This window comes from Planococcus citri, chromosome 3 (genome assembly GCF_950023065.1).
Source record: "Planococcus citri chromosome 3, ihPlaCitr1.1, whole genome shotgun sequence".
NCBI lineage: Eukaryota > Metazoa > Arthropoda > Insecta > Hemiptera > Pseudococcidae > Planococcus > Planococcus citri.
Window position 1 is genome coordinate 28462362 of NC_088679.1, and position 20625 is coordinate 28482986.

General features: G+C 33.0%; 2 protein-coding genes and 1 long non-coding RNA gene across 4 annotated transcripts in view; 1 reads left to right on the forward strand and 2 right to left on the reverse strand.

Moving 5' to 3' along the window:
- MESR3 (misexpression suppressor of ras 3) overlaps positions 1-15274 on the forward strand; it is a 54398-nt gene extending 39124 nt beyond the window's left edge. For both annotated transcript variants that reach the window (XM_065355698.1, XM_065355697.1), the window contains 2 exons: positions 1766-2021; positions 14214-15274. In XM_065355698.1, the coding sequence (XP_065211770.1) occupies positions 1779-2021; positions 14214-14765 (795 nt within the window). In that variant the 5' untranslated portion in view covers positions 1766-1778 and the 3' untranslated portion in view covers positions 14766-15274. The remainder of the gene's footprint in view (positions 1-1765; positions 2022-14213) is intronic.
- Positions 1-20625, reverse strand: part of LOC135839603 (uncharacterized) — a 241553-nt gene that overhangs the window by 119197 nt on the left and 101731 nt on the right. Inside the window, exon 4 of the long non-coding RNA XR_010557623.1 lies at positions 12047-12132. This is a non-coding gene — a long non-coding RNA (uncharacterized LOC135839603). The remainder of the gene's footprint in view (positions 1-12046; positions 12133-20625) is intronic.
- On the reverse strand, positions 4823-6034 carry LOC135838723 (regucalcin-like). The gene is made up of 5 exons (XM_065354471.1): positions 5878-6034; positions 5599-5805; positions 5319-5534; positions 5128-5240; positions 4823-5055 (listed from the first exon to the last, which is right to left on the reverse strand). Exons 1-5 carry the CDS (start codon positions 6032-6034, stop codon positions 4825-4827), a joined length of 924 nt encoding a protein of 307 aa, XP_065210543.1. The 3' UTR covers positions 4823-4824.

A 20625-nucleotide genomic window follows, 5' to 3' on the forward strand; every position in this document is an offset into this window, starting at 1 on the left:
AAATATGAAACTTTCGGCTTTTTAAGGCTTTTGGCTTTCAGCTTTCGGCTAGCTTTCAGTCCCTGAAATTACCTGTATTTTACCAAAAAATTACCTGTAATTTACCAAAAAATTACCTGTAATTTACCAAAAAATTACCTGTAATTTACCAAAAAATTACCTGTAATTTACCAAAAAATTACCTGTAATTTACCAAAAAATTACCTGTAATTTACAAGCAAAACAAAAACAATAATTTTCGACAGATTATCTTACCTATAAGTCACTTTTAAAAAAATCTGGTAATTTAAGAAAGACTACCAGTAATAAACGAAAAATTTTCGGCGACTTTGCAAAATTAGATCGGAGGTATACTGTTTACTTACTCTTATATGTACCATCACAATATCAAGGGATGTGAAAGTGAAACTGCTCGGGATGATTCAAAGGATTAATACTTAATAAGAAGGAAGACAGGATTTATGACAGCAGGGTATTTGGTGGAAAACACAGTCATCAAACGATGACATGGAACCCTAAAGAAGACCTACTTCTCGACTCAATCTCATCAAGTCATTAATTTTAGATTAAAACTATTTGCCTGCACATTTTCTTTTCTCAAGTCGATCACTTCAACCGCACTATTCAAATCATACCTAATAAATAGAAAAAAAAAATACAAACTCCACTCAACACAGCTCCTTCATTCATCACTTTTAATTCAACATCGATCTAATGTTTCCCGATACCTATTTTCATCAATGGAAAATTTTTTCCAAGCACGTTTCGACCTCATTTTCAATTTATTTCTCCAATTTCCCTCTCATTCGTTAGCAAAAACAAAACAATAAAAACACCTTTGCAAATCAACGCTGTATTTGGAACGATCTCAATGTGTTGAAATTTGAGACATGTTTATCAACACCTCACCAGCTCACCTATTGAAATTACGCAGCTAATTAAATTTTTAGAAGAATCGGTACGATTTTACAGCAAACTTCTCCATTCGCGTAATTAGTTTAATTGGCTCGATTCAAAGTTAGTTAAATTTTAACACATTTATGCCTATTACACAATCGTATAGTAAACTTTAGTAATCGGTCTAGTTGGTTTTACTCGATTGTTATTTTCTGAAGTAAATCGTCGAGAGTTGAGAGGATATTTACATATTAAGGCGCGATAAGCCGAGTTCACCTCGATACGGTTCAATTTAAATACAAGATTGGAAGTATACAGGTACTCGATATACACGAATTACGAGGATTAAGCAAACTAAACGAAGCCTTCAAGTTAGGGAATCGTATACAGGTCGAATAATGCAATAATGCACTCGCGTACGTAGTACTTGAAATTTTCCCACATTTGTATCGCCATTTTCCGGTGCATGTTGCAACAATAATCGCCGACGATTTTGGAAAACACTGTAAAATATTACAGGTCTGCTACAACAGAAGGTGTAGATAGGTAGACACATTTAAGGCAAGTTTCTCATACCGCGAGAAAACACAACGCGCGGTTTGTTGGTGAAAAAAAAAGTGTATTTAAAACGTCTACTGTCACAGGTGGGTCGGTCATCAGGGAGACGTGCAAGTTCTCACATACAATAATAAAATAACACTTCCACATTCCACGTTCTTCATCCTGTAATTGCGTATGCGTATGTAGGTACGAGTGCGCTAGAAGTACAGCTAAGAATACAGTACAATAATAATAATATGTGCTACGGTTTTTCCTGTTCCGAGAACAAAAATCTAAACGCGATGTTATTCTTTCTTATGTATTACAGATATATAAAGAAAATGCCTCCCGGTAATCTGGAAGAGAAGCCTTATGCGTCTTGCGAAATCGTCAAACCGAAAAACCGAAACTGGCCCGATGAAGCTGTTAGGCGAATCAATGATAAATACGATAATTACAGATATAACAGCGGCTCGATAGCTGGTTCAGATTCCATGTCTGGCAGCAGTAGCGTCGATACCTCCGAAATCACAGAAGAAGAAAGACTCAAAATCGATATTTGTTTTAGAGGCCTTAAAACGCAAGTAAGTCTTACCAAATTGTATCACTTTTCGTCATCTTCGTCACTCAGCCTACCTAATCAGCCGAATCGACCTTAGAGCGTTTTCCCTCTTCTTTTTAAAGGTGACATTAAATCAAGTGGAAAATTAGCATCCGTGTTGGGTCCGTCCGTCGTCGTAGTTCGCGAAGATAAATCTGCAGCAATTTGCCATTTGTCGTTTTGCTATACCTAGTGATTTACGCTAGGTGTCTTCCTCCATTCCTCCCTCTCTCTCCATCGGTCACAATTTCGATTAATTTACTTTTCGTTAGATGTAGGTTTTTTTCGCAGTGTGGTAGTGTGTGTTCCGTTTTTTTTTTTTTTTTTTACTCTTTTTATAGACTGATTTTCCAACAAAAAAATGCAGGCTATTACACTCCGGAGTATTTTATTTCATTTTATCTCTCTTCCCACCTTTCATAAACATCTCATTTAGAGCCATAATTTAGGGACAAACCTTGAAATGATTTGCAGCTAGCCCCCCACCCCCTCCTCCCATTAAATTGACCAAGAAAATCGCAATTTAGTACGTAGATTTTGAAGTCATGAGTTCTCAACTATATAGAGGATTCTTTACATTTTTGAAGACTGAGTGCATTTTCCCGCAGAGTTCATAATTTTTAGCGATTTTTCTTGCGTTTGTATACATAGGTATATAGAACTAATTTTCAACAAAAATTGATAATGGAAAAAATGAATTAACTAAATAAAATCCTGCCTAAATTGATATTTTTATATTTTTGGTAAATTTCTAAAAATTCAAAATCGCCTTGGAGGTTTTAGAATAACTCGACACGCTGAAATTTAGATTCAGGAGGAGGGAGTGTGATTTTAGATAAGATACAGTCAATCATGCAAATGTCAAAATTTTCCCTACGAACGGAAAATATTGAATATTTTTCTTATAAATACCTATACTCGAGCTATCCGTCTGGAAATCGAGCCAAATGTGGATAAACTCATCAAACAGATCTAGGATGAGTAACAGGTGGATCTTTTAGCTCACCATGTCATTCCTTCTGATCGAATTTCAAAACTGTGGAGAAATTAAAAATTGCACTGAAGGCTCCTAAATGACTGACATTTGAGCTCGAGGCTTTAGTTTTGTGCAAAATGTACCATTCGTGCAAATTTCAAACATTTCCCGCGAGTAGAAAGTTTTTGATTCTTTGAATTTTGTTCTTTATTTGGTCAAAAAAACGCACTCGATATGACCAAACTGGAAATCAGCTTAAATGTGGATAACAAACCCTCCAAACAGATAGAGAATAAACCACAGCTCGTTTTTCAGCAGCTAAAATTGATTTCCACAACTTGTGCAAAAATTTTGAAATTAAGGAGAAATTGATAATCACGCTGGAGGTTCCAGAACGCCTCGTAGGTGGTGAAATTCGTCTTCTGGAGAAATTTCAAAATTTTGGAGAAATCAAAAATCGCGCTGGAGACTCCAGAATGACCAGAAATGGTGAAATTCGCTTTCTGGAGAAATTTTAAAATTTTAGAGAAATTAAAAATCGCGCTGGAGGCTCCAGAACGCCTCGTAGGTGGTGAAATTAGTCTTCTGGAGAAATTTCAAAATTTTGGAGAAATCAAAAATCGCACTAGAGACTCCAGAATAACCAGAAATGGTGAAATTCGCTTTCTGGAGAAATTTTAAAATTTTAGAGAAATTAAAAATCGCGCTGGAGGCTCCAGAACTCTTTGGGAGTGGTGAAATTCGCCTTCTGGAGAAATTTTAAAATTTTGGAGAAATTAAAAATCACGCTGAGCTTCAGAATGCCTTGATAGTGATAAAACTCGCATTCTGGAGAAATTTCAAAATTTTGGAGAAATTAAAAATCCCGCTGGAAACTCTAGCAAGACCAGAAATAGCGAAAATTGCCTTCTGAAGAAATTTTAAAATGTTGGAAAAAATAAAAATTGCACTGGAGGCTTTGGAACTTTTCGAGAGTGGTGAAATTCGCATTCTGGAGACATTTTCAAATTTTGGAGAATTTAAAAATCGCACCGGAGACTCCAGAATTTCTTTAGAAGTGGTGAAATTCGCCTTATGAAGAAATTTTGAAATTTTGGAACAATTAAAAATCCAGCTGGAGCCTCCAGCATAACCAGAAATGATGAAATTCGCCTTCTGGAGACATTTTAAACTTCTGTAAAAATAGAAAACCACGCTGAAGACTCCAGAATGCCTCGGAAGTGGTGAAATTCGTCTTCTGGAAAAATTTTAAAATTTTGGACAACTTAAAAATCGCGCTGGAGACTCCAGAATGGCCAGAAATTGTGAAATTCGCCATCTGGAGAAATTTTAAAATTTTGAAGAAATAAAAAATTGCGCTGAAGGCTCCAGAATGACCAAAAATGTTTTAATTCGGTCAATTTTCAAAAAGATAATTATGCATTTTTCTGCGAAAGTGCAGATTTGTTGAAAATTGGGTTGATTTTTCAACGGTTTTCAATTTTGTCCTATTATTTGAGTATAGGTCAACATTTTTGTTTCTCCTTTTCTATCAGCAACAGCAACAATTTGCTTTCCTGTCACATTTAGAAAAACCAACCGCTTCCTATAACTTCGAGTACATAATACTTGATATCCGTAATTTTAAAAAGTATGAAAATACAAATCTAAAAGAGGAGAGGGGCTTGAATAAAATTGATGGTCGATTTTGGCCTCATGTGAAACGATCTGTTTGAAACTAACTACTCTGGTTTTTTCACACATACAACGATGATGAGTATCACTAGAAAATATTTTTTAAAAAAAGAACTTCATAGAATTGACTTGGAAGTTATTTATTCATCAAATACAAAGGCAAGCTCAAGTTTCCTCTTACACCTAAACCAGAAACTTGAAATACTGAACCGGCGTTTTTGTATTTACCTTTTATGTTGATATCAGCACTCGTTACATATAAAACATCTAAATTTGGTCCACCGAATGCGACGGAGGTGATTTGTGGACAATGCGGTATTTCAATTTTGGTTGTCGCTCTTCCAATTTTAGGATCGATTTTCAAAACCTTTAAAGCATTGAAATTTTTAAAAATCCATTCCAATCTAATTTTATGCAAGGAGTATAGGTAATTTCGTACCTGACCGTCATTAAAACAGCTAACCCATAAATGTTCGTCGTAATCTATGGTTATTCCACATGGAAAACCGCACAGGTTATCGTCTTTAAATTGGTACAAAATGCATCCTTGCTCTGATCAATTAATCAAATTGAAAATTACAAAAAGTTTGAATGTTTTTTTGAAAAAATCTCACTAAAATGCTTACATACCCAATTCACACGTTTCATCATTATAACAAAACCTTTCTACACGATATTCCGGAGAATCTGTGTAAAAAAAAGTCCTCTCATTGTGATCCCACGCCATTCCAGCCGAAATACTAATATCACACAACAATTTTTTCGACGAGCAATTTTTAAAGCTGTATAACGAACCTTGATTCATGCTTAAATTTCCAGAAATTAAATGCCCCGGTCCAGAAGTTCCTGCGAGTGACCAAAAATTAGTCCACAATTTAATACGAGTATATCCGATTTAAAAAATGCAAACTTCTACCAACAAAAAGAACGCCCGAAGGGCTTATTTTTCCATCGCTTATTCGATTCTCGTTCGTTTCGACCACTTCAACTTTGACCAATTTTGAAATCTGATTACTATGCCCATCCCACGTCACAGCTACTAAATCACAACCATATCCGAGCAGATACTTATCGTCGAAATCTCCTAATGGAATTATAAAGCCGACTGGTTGGTCACCTGCGAAACAAAGAGTACTCTTTTACAACCATCAGAGAGCTCACCTTATTGCAAATAAGAATTCATGCTGACCAACTTTAGCACATGTGTGTTTATTGGTTTTTGGATCGTATTGATGAATTTCTGATTGAAAGACGTTCACGAAATATAACGTTTGAGTTTTATGGTACCAAAAGGGCGCGCTTCCGTATTCCAAAGGGCCAGCTATCACTTTCACTGTTGGTTCCATGATACGTTTCTATGCAATATTTATGTATCATGCCATTTAAGTATAGATAAACTTACGAGTATCGAGTAATCAAATCATACTTTGCTTCACAATTTTTCCGTTAAATTGACGCACAATAAACAGAAAAATTGCTCATATTTTTTATCTCTATGTTAATTACGAGAACACGTAGTAAGTTACCTGATATACAAAAATAATTACTGGAAAAAAAGTACTCATTCGCTTGTCAAGGTGGGAATGCAGTTTTATTGCTGCACAGCTTACCAAAAATTTTAATCAACAGAAATAATACAGTTTTTATTCTTAAAATGAATGAAGCTTTAAATTTAATAATTTTAATAATAATCATAGATAATCAATAAACTGATAATGCGAACATGAATTTTATCGAAGAGATTTTTTTTTGAAAACCATTAATTTCTGATATTTCGATTTTCAAAAAGTAATTTATCATTCGACAAATCTCATTTCAACGACTATTTACTTTTTTTTTTTGGTTCATAAAATAGGAAGATATTTTGAGTTTTAAAATCCTTCAATGAGTTTTTAGTGCTTAATTGTACGTTTTCGAGACTTTGTTCCCAAAACAACGGGAGGCTAGTGTTGGTTACGAGAATACAAGTATGTAAAATAGTCAATAGCTTGCCTAAAAAAATTGACTCTGATTTTTAAAGACCTTTTTTTCTCTTGTTCAGTCTCCTATTCAACATTAGTGATGCGAAACTTGGCAACAATGATCTTTTTTAATGGCTTGTCGTTTGTATAAATCAGATAGGTATTATACGTCGCGATGTTAATTTCCATTCTTTGGTTCAGTGGTCTTTTCATCGCGAGGTTCCTGAATGTCTGTTTGTCTCCTCATTCTTCTACTTGGTTAATTTTACATTTCGATGAGTCAGAGTGTCTATTGAAAACAGGTAGGTATACGAAAAATACTGCTACTTGGTTTACCACGAAATATCTTCGTTGGCTACAGATTACAATAGAGAAGAAAAATGACTGAGTTTTGGATTCTTTAACATTTAGGTTCATGTCCTGAAATTCCAAAAAACCAAAATTTCATAGGTATTGAAGTTCATTTTTGGATTTCTAGCAAAGTTTCAAAAATTGGAAAATTTTCAGTTTTTTTAAAATTTTTTTAAATGAAACGAATCAGCACGAACAGTCATTTCATTTCAACCGTCTCCTTCCACCAATTCGGATGCAACAACTTTTGGCCAATTCTGTAACCTCCAACAAGTTTTCAATTTTTTACACGAGTCTCAAACTAGGCACTCTAGAAGGGCCAAAAATGAGTTTTAGGATCTAAACAATGATTGGGGCTAATTGAAGAGCCTCATCTAAACCATTTTGGGAGTTTCTATTTGATCTGACATTCCTGGCCTTGGAATTTCTTGCTAATAATTCAGATGAATCAAAAGGGTCCCTGCTCCCTAATCAAATAAGCACCAACTAATGTAATATGCAATGAAAGTCATTTTTGCTCTTTCCAGAGCAATTTGAAACATCCGAATAAAACTGTAAATTTGCTAGAAGGTTCCAGAAGGGCCCAAAAATTATAGTTTTCGAGTCAGGTGATTCTATTGACTCAACAGACGCTTATCTAAACGAGAAATGAGCCACACGTTGATGTCGTTTTCAAAATTTCAATTATGTATTTGTATTTTTTCTAGATGAACAATTATTAATTGGTTCAAGATTCAAGAGTCACCAATGAGATTTAGGTACCTAGTCAAAAAGTTCTCAAGTTCATTTTTGGCTTTTTGGCCCTTCAAGAGTTGTTAGAAATTTTTTTAGAAAATTGAAAACTTGCTGGAAGCTTCAGAATCGCTCGAAAGTCGAAAGTGATACTTCTTCATCTTAAGTTGCAAGTTGTGAAATTGAATAAATAATCATTTACCTAGGTTCGTTTCGTTGATAGAAAAATATTTTTGATCAGAGTTGAAAATCCGTCATACTTCATTAGTTTTAAAAAAAATAAATTCTTAAAAATTCACCAAGAAATAAGAATAAATTTGAATGCTCTTTTGATCTAGTTTGGCTATAATTAAACTTTTCGAATATGGTAATCACTCTGGAAAATCAATCAACTTCCTGACGATCACTGTAGTTTTCCTCCCTCACCGTCAGGTGTGGACTGAGTCGGCTCCTGGCGGATGCACCGAACAGGGACCCTGAAAATTCTACCTCTTCCCTTTCAGAATCTTCTTCATCCTTCATCCTGTTTTTTTTTCAGCTTCGGATAACCTACTTGAATGTGAGTTGTGCAATTAATTTTTGCTTTTGCTCTTTTATTCAATTTCACAAAAACTAGTCAACCTGACAGGAACACATAGGTGTTTTTTGGAGTATGGGAGGGGGGGGGGGAGCTGAAATACCAATTTCGCCAAGTACGTAAAAAGTGAGTTTTTAAAATGAAATACATGATGAAATTACAATTTTACCAATTCTTATAATATTTGCATTACGGCACATTGAAAAATTTTTCTACCCCCTTTTTGAATTTATGGAAGTTTCAAAATAGAATTTTTCAATTTACGAAAGAGATAGAAATTGGCCCTCGAGAAGCGAGGGAGAAGCTTGCAAAAATTTGAGTTTTGAGAGATAAAAAACAATGTTTTTTTTCATTTTTTAATTTCTTTGGCTCAAAAATTTTGGAATTTGAATTATGAGTTTTTTAAAATTTCAATTTTGAAAATAAGTTACAAACAGACCCGAATGAAACGAGGGCAAAAGTTTGTTTCGAGAAGTAAAAATACGTTTTTTCACGTGAAAAGTGTGTTTTGTTTGGTTTAAATATTTTTAAAAATTTGAATGATGGATTTTTTCAACGTTTAAATTTTTTAAAAAACACATACAATAGCCCAAGCGAAACGAGGGCAAAAGCTTTCAAAAATTCGTATTTCGAGAGTGAAAATTCTGTTTTTTTTGTGATGAGTCACTATTTTTTTTTGACTCCAAAATTTTAGAATTTGAATAATAAGTAATTAAAAATTTCAATTATTGAATAAAATGCAAGCAAACAGACTCAAGCGAAACGAGGGCAAAAATTTGCGAAAATTCATGATCAGAGAAAACGAAAATAAACCGAAAATACGAGTAGTATATTTTTGGTTCAAACATGGGGCCCCGGCGGGGGCTTTCAGGTCGCTCGGGGCCCATGGAAATTGCCAGGTAACATCATAGACCAGTCCGCGTCTGCTCACCGTCTTCATCTTGATACTTGTCAATAAAGGAAAACTCAAAACTCCTCATTATTCAACATTCTGTCAAAAAAAAATTAAAAAATCTCTACTTCCTCTACTCTTTCATCTCGTTTCCTATTCCTATACCCATAGAACAGCTTATCACACTCGTGAACCGACTCCACGGTCTGCGGTCAATATGTCGCATTCTTTCCAATAAAACTCATCGATGAGCAGAATGTGAAATTAATAAAGTCCATTCTTCTATCAATCAATGACACATTAGCTCGTACATCGTATCGCTGGTCGTTGGCGTTCGCGCAGCACCATGTGGTGACTAATGACGAAGAGAGCTACTCGCGTAGTACATGGTCGTATCACCATTTTTTTAATTCGTTAAACGAGTAAATTTTCGATATTAAATCGCGTCTAACTGGCTAACCTCTAAATATGGATGGATGTTTACCATCAACTACTCGATTACTTGATGGAATGGAAAAATCAGGCGAATAAAAACCCTAAGGGGCCTGCTGTGTACATGTTCAGATATACCTACATACGCAAACCATTCAGATGATTATGAGTCATCATAAAGACTGACGTACCTGTATATGAAAGACGTAGGAAAGGTATAGGTATCGTAGATATTTTTTTTTTTCTTTATAACAGAACACTGGACCGGTGACTAGTTAGGTGGATGCAGAGCTCGTTCATAATATGTTTACAGTATGTAATGTATGTCATACGTACTCTACGTATGTATACATGTGTAGGATAGGTGAATATTACCAGAGAGTATACAACAGAATGCATTTTATGATATGGAACCGTGACTAACGACAGAACGTTTATAACGGCCAAATATCGAAGATAGTAATTTTTTTCCATAGATATCGACGCACCAGGAACGTGTTTTTTGCATTATATAGATCACCATGTACCATTCTACGGTGTATAAATTTTATCCCATGCTATAGATAAGACAATTAGGTAGTACCTCTACCTCTACCTAGACAACAGATACTCATGGACTTGAGCTTACCTACATATCTCAGCAGCCTGTGATCTCTGTTCTAAAATAATACCAAGTCCAAATTTCAATGAGACGTTCTGGTTTCAAAAATCAATGAATTGTCACTCGGGCACATTGCTGTATTTCGCCTCGAAAAAGAATCGCTGCAAACCAGTTTACACCATACACATGTAGAAATATACGTAGAAGCCGGTTGCTGCGGCGTTTTTTGTGTGGCTCTGGCTCTGGTTAGTCTAACCAAGTAGTAAGAGATACGCACCTAACATTAGTCAAATGTTTTATGACAAGTTGCCGGCTAAAACTTTCGAAAAGTAACATTTCAGCCATCTGTAATACACAACATAGTATAATGTCTGTATAGACAACGGCGATGTGGAGATTGAATAAGGCGAAACTAGTATACAACTATAATATAGTAGCGATATAGACGATATTAACTCGATCTTAACCCGCGATGATTTCGCTTTTATCCAGTTAATAGCTTCGAGCGTTGTTGTGTTACAATTACAAGCAGTTATGCGGGACCACATGAAAAAATTTTACTTTCGATTTGTAAAACATTTTTTTTTTTCATTCTTTTCGCGTACCTATACGTGTATGTCTCGTATATTTAGGCGTATATTGTAAAGGTAGAAACTAGAAATCTGGTCTGGGATTCGAATCGATAATTTACCGGTCAATTTTTACGCTAATTTATGACTCCTTTATTGAATAAGCAGCAGAAATTTTACGAGAGGTGAAAAATTCACCCGGCTGGGGTAATTTTAGTTAATTTATAACCGAATCGATGATTTACGATCCGTTGGTAAGGCACACCTTTGTTCTCAACTGACTGGTGAGCATGTGGTTGTGGTTCGTCATTAATAAAACTAATAACTATCGCATACGTACTTCCCACTTAGCAACGTCTATTCGTAAAAAATTGATCGAGTGACCTATTCTGACACAGAGTGCCTACAAGGTGCATCTTTTGCGTTGTTCGAGTGAGATTTTTTCGATCTTGATGCTGATTTTAGAAGTTTCTAGAAATGTTGATTTTGAAATAGATTTGAGAAAAGAGAGGATAAAAGTTGAAATAAACTAAAGAAAATTATCAGAGGTAAAACTTTCATATGGCAATGTGACAAAAAAAAATCAATTTCAGTGACAATTTTTCCATCAGATATGCAACTGTTTCTATTCGTATACAAAAAAAGTCCCTTAGTTCTAAAATTTTTTCAACTGAGATAAAAATTTTAATTTGAAAAGTAGGTGAGGTAAAGAAGGGAAGAGGAAGGATTCACTCAGAAATCAATTCAGATGTGTGAATCAGGCTGGAAAATGATCCTTATTCAAAGTTCCTCATAGGGAAATTATCATACAATATTACATAAAATTTCCAATGATTCAAAAATGCTCCCTTACGTGTTTCAATTGAAAAAAACTTGAGATTATTTACAAGCTGCAACCCTTTTTAATCAAAATTCAGAATATTATTTTCAAGATTTTCAGAATCAGATTGAATGTTCCTTGGAAAAATAAATAAGTACAGAGATCTAACTCAATTTTTAAGAAGTGTAATTCCAAGTGTTTGTGACACAATTTTCTTGTTTTTTTTTTAATTGAGCCACAACTGGGTCACAATTTTCTATTTTACAGTGCGAAGAATGAAATAGTCGTAAAACTAATAAAAAATTGTCAGCATAAAAAAATTTATCTTCTTTTTAAGCTACCCATGAGTTTCCGTTTTCTCAACATTCTCAATAAAAACTACAAATTTAAGTTGTTTCAAAAGAATCGAAATTCACGACTCACCTCCAGTAGGTATCTGAATAACAAAACAAGTGGTGTTGCCTTCTTCATCTTCTTCTTTCACGTTTCAAAATGCATTTATTTTGGCTCTGAAAAAATAGAAAAAACATTATTTTGAGAAATTGACCATTCGAATGACTAGTTTATTTACACTGATGGTGGGGTAGGGGGAGGAGAGTCTTGAATTTGAAGGATGCAACGTTAATATTTCCATATTGTTGACATTTGCTCTATATACCGTTGAAAAGTGAAACTACAATTCATTTTTTACAATATCAAACTACAATTTGAAACAGTTTTAAATAAAATGAAAGTTTGATTTTGAGAAAATCTCTCATCACTCCAAGTGACCATTCCTCAGCATGAATTTTCCCCAAAAACTCAATTTCCAGAAGTACACATTTCATAATAAACAAAACTTTTAGGCAATTTTGACAAAAAAAAACGAATCTTTCCTTCAACTTTGTAAGATTTTGAATTATGGCAAAAGGAAAGTTTTTTGGGGAATTTAGCCAAAAAAAATGGAAATTTTCAAAAGAAAAAATATAAGTTTTTTTTTGGAAATTCGGACTAGAAAAAAAATGAATTTTGTCAACCTGTTTTCAAAAAAAAACATTTTTTTACAATTTTTACAAAAAAAAGTAGAATTTTTTTGCAATTTTAGCAGAAAAAATTAAGCTGTTTTCTTCGTAATTTTGATAAAACCATTTTTTTGCAATTAAAAAAGAAAAACTTTTTAAAATTGTTGACCAAAGAAAGTTTTTTTCAAAAATTTTGACAAAAAAAAATAAGACTTGGCAATTTTGATAAAAACATGTTTTTCGGACAATTTTGACAAAAAAATGGTCTTTTTACAGTAAGGTATTTACAAAAAATAGGATTTTTTGCAATTTTAGCAAAAAAAAGTAGGTAAGATTTTTTTTGCAATTCTGATAAACAAGAAAAAATATATTTCTGTGATTTTAATTTTAAAAGGTTGTTTTCTTGCTACCAAAAAATGCAAGACTTTTTGGAAATTTTCGGGGAAAACCCGAATCTTTCCTGCAACTTTGTAGGATTTTTTTGCAATTTTAGCAAATGAAAATAATTATACTTTTAGACAAATTATGGCAAAAACAGTTCTTTTGGGGAATTTTTCCAAAAAAAAACCTGACAATTTATAAAAGAAAAAGTAAGTTTTTTTTTGGAAATTTGGACTAGAAAAATATGAATTTAGTCAACAATAAAAATAAACTGTTATCAGAAATTTTAACCAGAAAAAAAAACTTTTTTTTACAATTTTTACAAAAAACTAGGGTTTTTTGCAATTTTGGCAGAAAAAAGTAAGTTTTTTTGGTTGCAAAATATGACCAAAAAGACATATTTTTTGAAGATCAAAAAAAGAAAAACTTTTTAAAATTGTTGGCCAAAGAAAGTTTTTTTCAAAAATTTTGACAAAAAAAACAAGACTTGGCAATTTTGATAAAAACATGTTTTTCTGACAATTTTGACCAAAAAAAGGCATTTTAAAAGTGTTTACAACAAAAAAATTGGATTTTTTGCAATTTTGGCAAAAAAAAGACAAGATTTTTCTCGCAATTCTAATGAATAAAAAAATATATTTCTGTGATTTTAATTTTAAAAAGTTGATTTCTTGTGACCAAAAAATACAAGACTTTTTGGAAATTTTGTTTTAAAAAAAAAAGGTTTTTCAGCGTTTGCCCACTTTTGTGCATTTGAGATGATGAAGTTTGGCAAAATTGGATTCAGGAGAAAATGGAAATTCGGAAACATATCTACGTATTCGGAGGAATATCCAAGTACCCACGTGATAATTAGTTTGAATATTATGAGTACGAAAAATTGAAGCTGCTTACTCATGTAAACAAAACTTGCTTGACAGGGAGGGAAAGAGGAGGGATCATATCAACAATCTTATTCCTTTCTGTTCTAAAATCTTCATCGCAAAGAAAACATACTTAATACATTATATAGTAGGTAGGTACCTACATCTCGAAGCTAAGTTAATCAACTCGCCACAGACCGAACCTAAATCACTGAAATTCCTCCAACTTACGATATTTATGCTCAATCAACACGCGTGCTATTTTAAATATTTACTTATCGCTATCAATAAAATACAAATAGCTACGTATGGCATCGTCCGGCTAATCAATTTGCATATTTTCAGGTATTCGTTTGCAATTCATTGGCCAATCTGTACTTCAGCGAGACGTCAAACGAAGGTTCCTGGGAACTGCGTTACACCGGAATACCAGTAGTACTTTTAGACTCCGGAGAAACACGTTCCAGAAATAAACGTAGGATAAAAATTCTGCTAGCCGAACGCGGCACTTGTTTCACATTGTGGCAAGACACCATCGATAATCTATCGGCGTATAAGGTAGCCGGACACGCATTTCACACCATGTTCTTATCATCCGACCATCGAAAAATCATCGGGCTCAGCTTCGATTGTCCAGAAGCGGCTCACGAGCTGTGGTTACATATCGAAAGACTGACATCAAATCCGGAAAATATTAGCCTTTCGGTACCAGGAGCTAAGGCTAAAAAAGTCAAGAAAATTTCCTATCCAAGATTACCCGAAAAATCCACCATTTCGCAGCCTTGCTGCTTTCAACATGTTACTAGCGTCGATTTAAATGATAAATCTAGGTATTTCTCGATGCAAACTTTACTCTCGGTATTACCCAATACCGAACGTCCAGCCAATGAGTTATAAATTTTAAGTATTTTGTATTTTTCTTCTTTTGTTATAAATACGTTTTCGTTTGTTTTTTTTTTCGTTTTTTTTCGACTTTTTTTTTTAATTCGTATATTCGATTAAGATTTTAATATATCTCTACCTATTTATACTACGATAAGATTGCTATAAACCTATACGAATTTTTCCAACGTTTTATTAATGCCTATGCAATATGTGATAATGCAGATAACATTCGCCAGTTAATTTTGTACATATAATTATATTTATATCGGCTGACGAAGGTCTATCTGTGAACCAATTCGCATGATTGATGATACTATAAATTACATTATTTATGGGTACCTATTTTTTTCATTTTTAAGTTAATCTGTCCGTGCTTTTAATTTGTGAGAATTCGCAGATATCGACATATCAACATCATCACTGTCTCATATAGGAATTAAATAGTAATCGATTATTTATCGTCGTATAAGATTTCACGTATGTTTATTATTTTTTAATAATAAAAGTCGTATTGTTTTTTATTGTATCGTCATTATTATTCCGGTTTAGTTTCAAAAAGACACTTTCAACACAAAACAGATGCTTATTTTGTACATACGAGACACGAATGAAAAATTATTAGCCAAATACGAGCAAGATCAAAGACAAATGAAAAATTTTCCAATTTATTGCTGCGAACTTGAAGCCAGATAATACATACAATATTATTATTGCTGTCTCGGCTGTTTAATTAAACTAGAGAGACTACATAGTTCATATCATAAATGATGAAGAATTCACCAGACATGCATTTTTTTTTTATACCAAGGAGCAATAAGTCGATGTTAATTTCATGCGAGACATCGCTATCGTAAACATCTGCTGTGTAATCGTGAGAAAAATGTTTATGAAGCATGAAACAAAACACAGCGATTGTTAATCAATGTAAACGAAAGGGATTCTTTTCCTGCTTTTTTTTTCATTTTTTACTGCAAAAAATAAAGAATATTTCAACGACGGATGTGAGTGGGGGTAATTTTACTAATCGAAGGAAGTTATTCGGAAATATCAAAATAAAAATATGAAAATTTGCCCGACAAAACAATTCTGTGTAGGTGTATTTATCGCACCATGATTAGATTTTGGGGTTTCTTCGTTAATAGGACGCTATTAACGAAATTTAATTTTTAGTGAAACCAATTGCGAATTTAATAAGAAAATTACTCAACGAGAAGTTTGAATCGTATTAGGGATTTCCCGAGAAAATTTCGGAAATTACGTCATTACAAAAATGTTGATAGGCAATAATTACCAAATTGCTGATTGGATTTGACGAATCGATGAGAACAGGTGGGTCATTCCACGTTAATTCGACCAAGAAATGGTAAGGGAAAGGGGGGGGTCGACGATTTTTTTTGAAATTTTTCCTGTGAATAGACCTTCCGAACGGAAGACCAACGGCGCAAATCGCAGCCCTCTAGCCCTTTTTGGCTTTTTCAAAGAAACTGAAAATATCATCCATTTCAGCAGTGGATTACTCGATAACCGCGATACCTACCAAAATGGAACTTTTTCCAATTATTAGAGATTTTGAAAGGCTTGATGATATCATAAAAATCAGTGTTACCACTTTTTTTCGTGCGAAAAATTAGCTCGAAAAGTTTCAAAACATAGTTTTCATATCGTTTCGACTCTCAAAAATTCTGAAAAAAATATATTATGGACAACTTTTCATACTGAACAACATATTAAAAAATTGGGATGGCATTATTTCGTGAAGTCGATTTTAAAAAATTGAAAGTTTGCGGGAAAAAACAATTTTTTGATATAAAACATGAAAAAAAGTTTTGATTGGTGAAATTGACCTATTTGACCCATACTTTTACGTATCCGTTGAGAAAATTGAAAAAAACCTTTTCACTGGAAGAAATGAACTCATCACAAAAAAAATCAAACAAGAAAAGTTCAAGAACAAAATGATCCATCTTCAAAATTGAAAAAGCTACCTATTGATGGAAATTTGTAACCACATAATTTGAAAATTCGGGTGGCCACAGCTCCTTCAATTTCGCAGACAGAACATTTGAGTAGAGAACCTGCAACTTTCGAAGGTCAATTTCAAATCAATTTTATAAGAGGTAGATAAAGGTAGGGTAAAATGTAAATAATTCCATGCCTTTCAAAGACCATTAGTCTGCCTATTCATTCGTTAAATATTTTTTCAGAACGATAAACGAAAAGAAAACAGTCACGCGAGAATACTACTTATGCGATTGATGATTTCAGCTTCCTGTATGAATGACAATTATTTCGAAAAAATTCCAAACCATTGCGATAAGATTTTTATCGAGCGATGATTCATTCATTAAAACATAATCGAGGAAAAACAGTCATAACTTATAACTTATGCATAAGCATTTCAGAATTACAAACAAGCTTGGAGAAAATAATAGATGTACATGTAGTAAGTATGCAATTCGATTCGAAATTATAAACGTGTCCATACAGGTGAGTCGTAACGTGGAAGAAAGGAGGACAATTTCGAAAATATGAATCGAGTTCGCCTGCGACTCAACGCTAGGCAAATTAAATAACTCGATGAACCAGTTCAAAAGAGGGGTACATATTCTATTCTTTTGACACAGCTGCTTCATCAATTGGTTTGGTTGCATAAATCCGTTTTTCAGGAGAAAGAAATGTTATTTTCAAGATGCTACTTTGTTCGTTTTTTAAATAAATTGAACTAACGATCGGGTCTTACGAGTCTCTTCTTTCATAAATTTGATGCATGATAGATTATCTTTCAGTCCTGAACTTTGAGAACATCGCTGTTAAAATCATTTCAACAAAAATCGCTAAAATTTGGTATTTGAGCTCAAGTTTGGCGTAGAATTTGTGAGTTTTGAGCGCTGATGACCTTGATCCGAAATCTGCGTGCATCTAAATTTTTAGAAAGGGACAGAGAGGAGTGAAAATGATCAAAAAATCCAAAATACAACGAATCAATCGAAAAAATAATCCAAAGTTGTACCACATATTCAAAAATCAGCACGCTGTTAGCAATATGGAGGGAAGAAATAAAGAGTTTTATAGACCTTTGGAGGCTGAAATTTGGAATGAACATTCAAGAGGTGTCTTGGATTTGCCTTACAGAGATTTTCATCTTTTTTTTTTTAATTATTTAAATATCAAATTCAAAATAAGTAAAATTCATTTTTAATGTACTTGAATAAATTTGAAGTGCTGAATTAATTTATGGGTTTCCAAAGTTGGAACATTTCGTTACTTTTCTGATCCTCCAATTCAGGTCGATAATTTCCAATAAAATAAAAATACGAGTACCTAAAAGTGGTTCGTGATTTGAAATCAAAATTTCAAAAAAATCACAATCAAATGCGATTATTTTTTGGTGAATTTTCAAGAAGTAAAAATTATTAACTTTTTGAAGTAATCTTTCACAAACTTCCCCAACTCTTGAGTAAAAAATGCTGAAAATTCCAAAATTCCCCTACTTTTCTATGACTTTTCCAACCGACCAAATTCTCTGACTTTTGCAGGTTTTCTAGGCTTGTGGACACCCTGTTTTATATTGAAAAAATTGACACATTTAAGGAAAATCTTATTTGCTAAAAATAGAATACTTGATTGAGTACTTGCTTTTCAAAAAAAAAACAAAATTGAAGAAAATTAACTTTCCCAACATATTGACATTTTAAAAACAAATTTCATCATTTGCAACTCAATGGGAATCCCCCAACAAAATTCTTATTTTTCTTCGTTACCTTATTCAAACATTTTCCCAAAGCCATGAAATTTTCCATCTATTTCCAAGTTTCATTTTAACCTGAAAAAAATACTCCTTTTACCCGATTATAATTTTTTTTTCAAATACTTACAGAAAATTATGAAATGATGAAGTCAACTATTGTTTTACCAGCAAAGCTGACAACAAATTAGGTTCACATTTTCATTTTAATTCAAAATAACATTTGAAAAATCACATGCGAGTGGTTGGAATCAGCGCTGAAGTGGGAGATTTTTGAACTAGAGTTTTTGATCTGGGTACAGTGGGTACCTCAAATATTAAATTATCGATATATGGAAATCCACACTGAAAAAAATATTTATTTCGCACATCAAAAATATTGATCAAAAAAAGTAGGATGTTTTAATACATCAAAATTTTTTTAAAAATCATCAGAAGCTGAAAAAACAATAATTAATTTTTTTAGTTTTAATTCCTCCGAAATAGAAAAATTCATCATCTTAATGAAAAAACACAACTTAGCGAATTCTATTTATTTTAAACCTCCTCACGAAGGTGTAATAATCTATTGATTAAAAACACCAAAAAAAATTCCATAAATCAACTTATCTAATTTGGAAAAATCCCCTTCCAAAAAAAAAAAAAAAAAAAAAACGCTGAGATTTTGAAACATTCCTTAAAAATGATGATTTAAAAACCACGAATAACACAAAATCAAACGATCAACGTTCCAATATTCAAACTTGAAATATAAAAAAAGAAATTCATCGGTTTTGCAAAAAAAAATTTTAAATACTGAATTTGTGTAAGTAATCAAGTGCAGTAAAAAAATAGCCATGCGCCAATGAATCAATGTCATTTAGTATCAATACCTCAAGTTACTTTAACCTCAAGTATCAGAAAAATATTGATACTTCTAGATGGATATTTTAGAATCGATTCAGCATCAAAAACACAATCTCAAACTGACTATCGCGAAATCAGACGACATTCTCAATAAAAACACTCATCGGTAATGGTGATTTAAAAATGAGAGAAAAAATAATTTAAATCTTAATTGGAGATTTCCGATCGGCTGGAAATGGGGAAATGTTGGGGAAATGTGATCTAGGAAGATTAATATCAAGTAGAAACGAAATAATCGGTCATCAATTTCACAGGAAATAGTGCAATATTTAAGTGGGAGTTTCATAAATGGTAGAAATAAAAATTTATGCTTCTCTGACTTTCAATAAAAATATAGCATTTAATACAAACATCGTCTACTCTTCACGCTCACACCCCTTTCAAATTTCAATTAAGTAACAAAAAAAAAATCGGGATTTTTCACATTTTTAAAATTTTTTACTGACACCTGAAAATTTAGCAAAGCATCATGCTTTCCTCCCCCCCCCCCCCCACCAAAAAAAACGAGAGAAAAATTGGAAAATGTCAACTTTCAAAAACATTATACTACAAAAAATTTAATAATAATTTTGTTTTTTTTGGAATTTTTTCAAATAAAATATGCTGAGGAACTTTTCTATAGTTTTTGATAAAATTTCTAAGTTTTTTAGGCACCTACCTATTACTTCTCGATTATCTTTGCAAGTTTCACATTTTACATACATTTCTCGACCCGTATAGTTATTTGATGAGTACCTCCGAAATTAAAAAATTGATCAAAGCGCCTGAAAATGTTGGTGAAGAGACTTTCGGAGCCATTAATTCATTTTATTTCAAAACCGAGGAAGGAAAGTTCCATAAATTTTGCTTCAGCGAGAGCACTAACCATGGCTAATCTATTCGACATTATTTTTACTGTACTTCGACACAGATGTATTTTTGTAAATTTTCTTTTTTTCCCGCTTCCTTAAGTATATACCAGAACAACTTCCAACATAAAAACTCTCAAGAAGCACTCAAAACACAGTAAACCTAATAAAAACAAGCTTAGCCCAAACTTGTACGTACAAAATCGCTTAAATTTTCCCGCCGCTAATCTCTACGAAAACTCGAAATTCTTCAAAAACGTGCATCACATCGAAGAAAACATCCCAAGGTACTTATAATTTAAAGAGTTATTTTTCCACGAAAACTTCTCTCGTGTCCCTGAATCAGGAAAACTCGTATCGAGACGAATTTTTC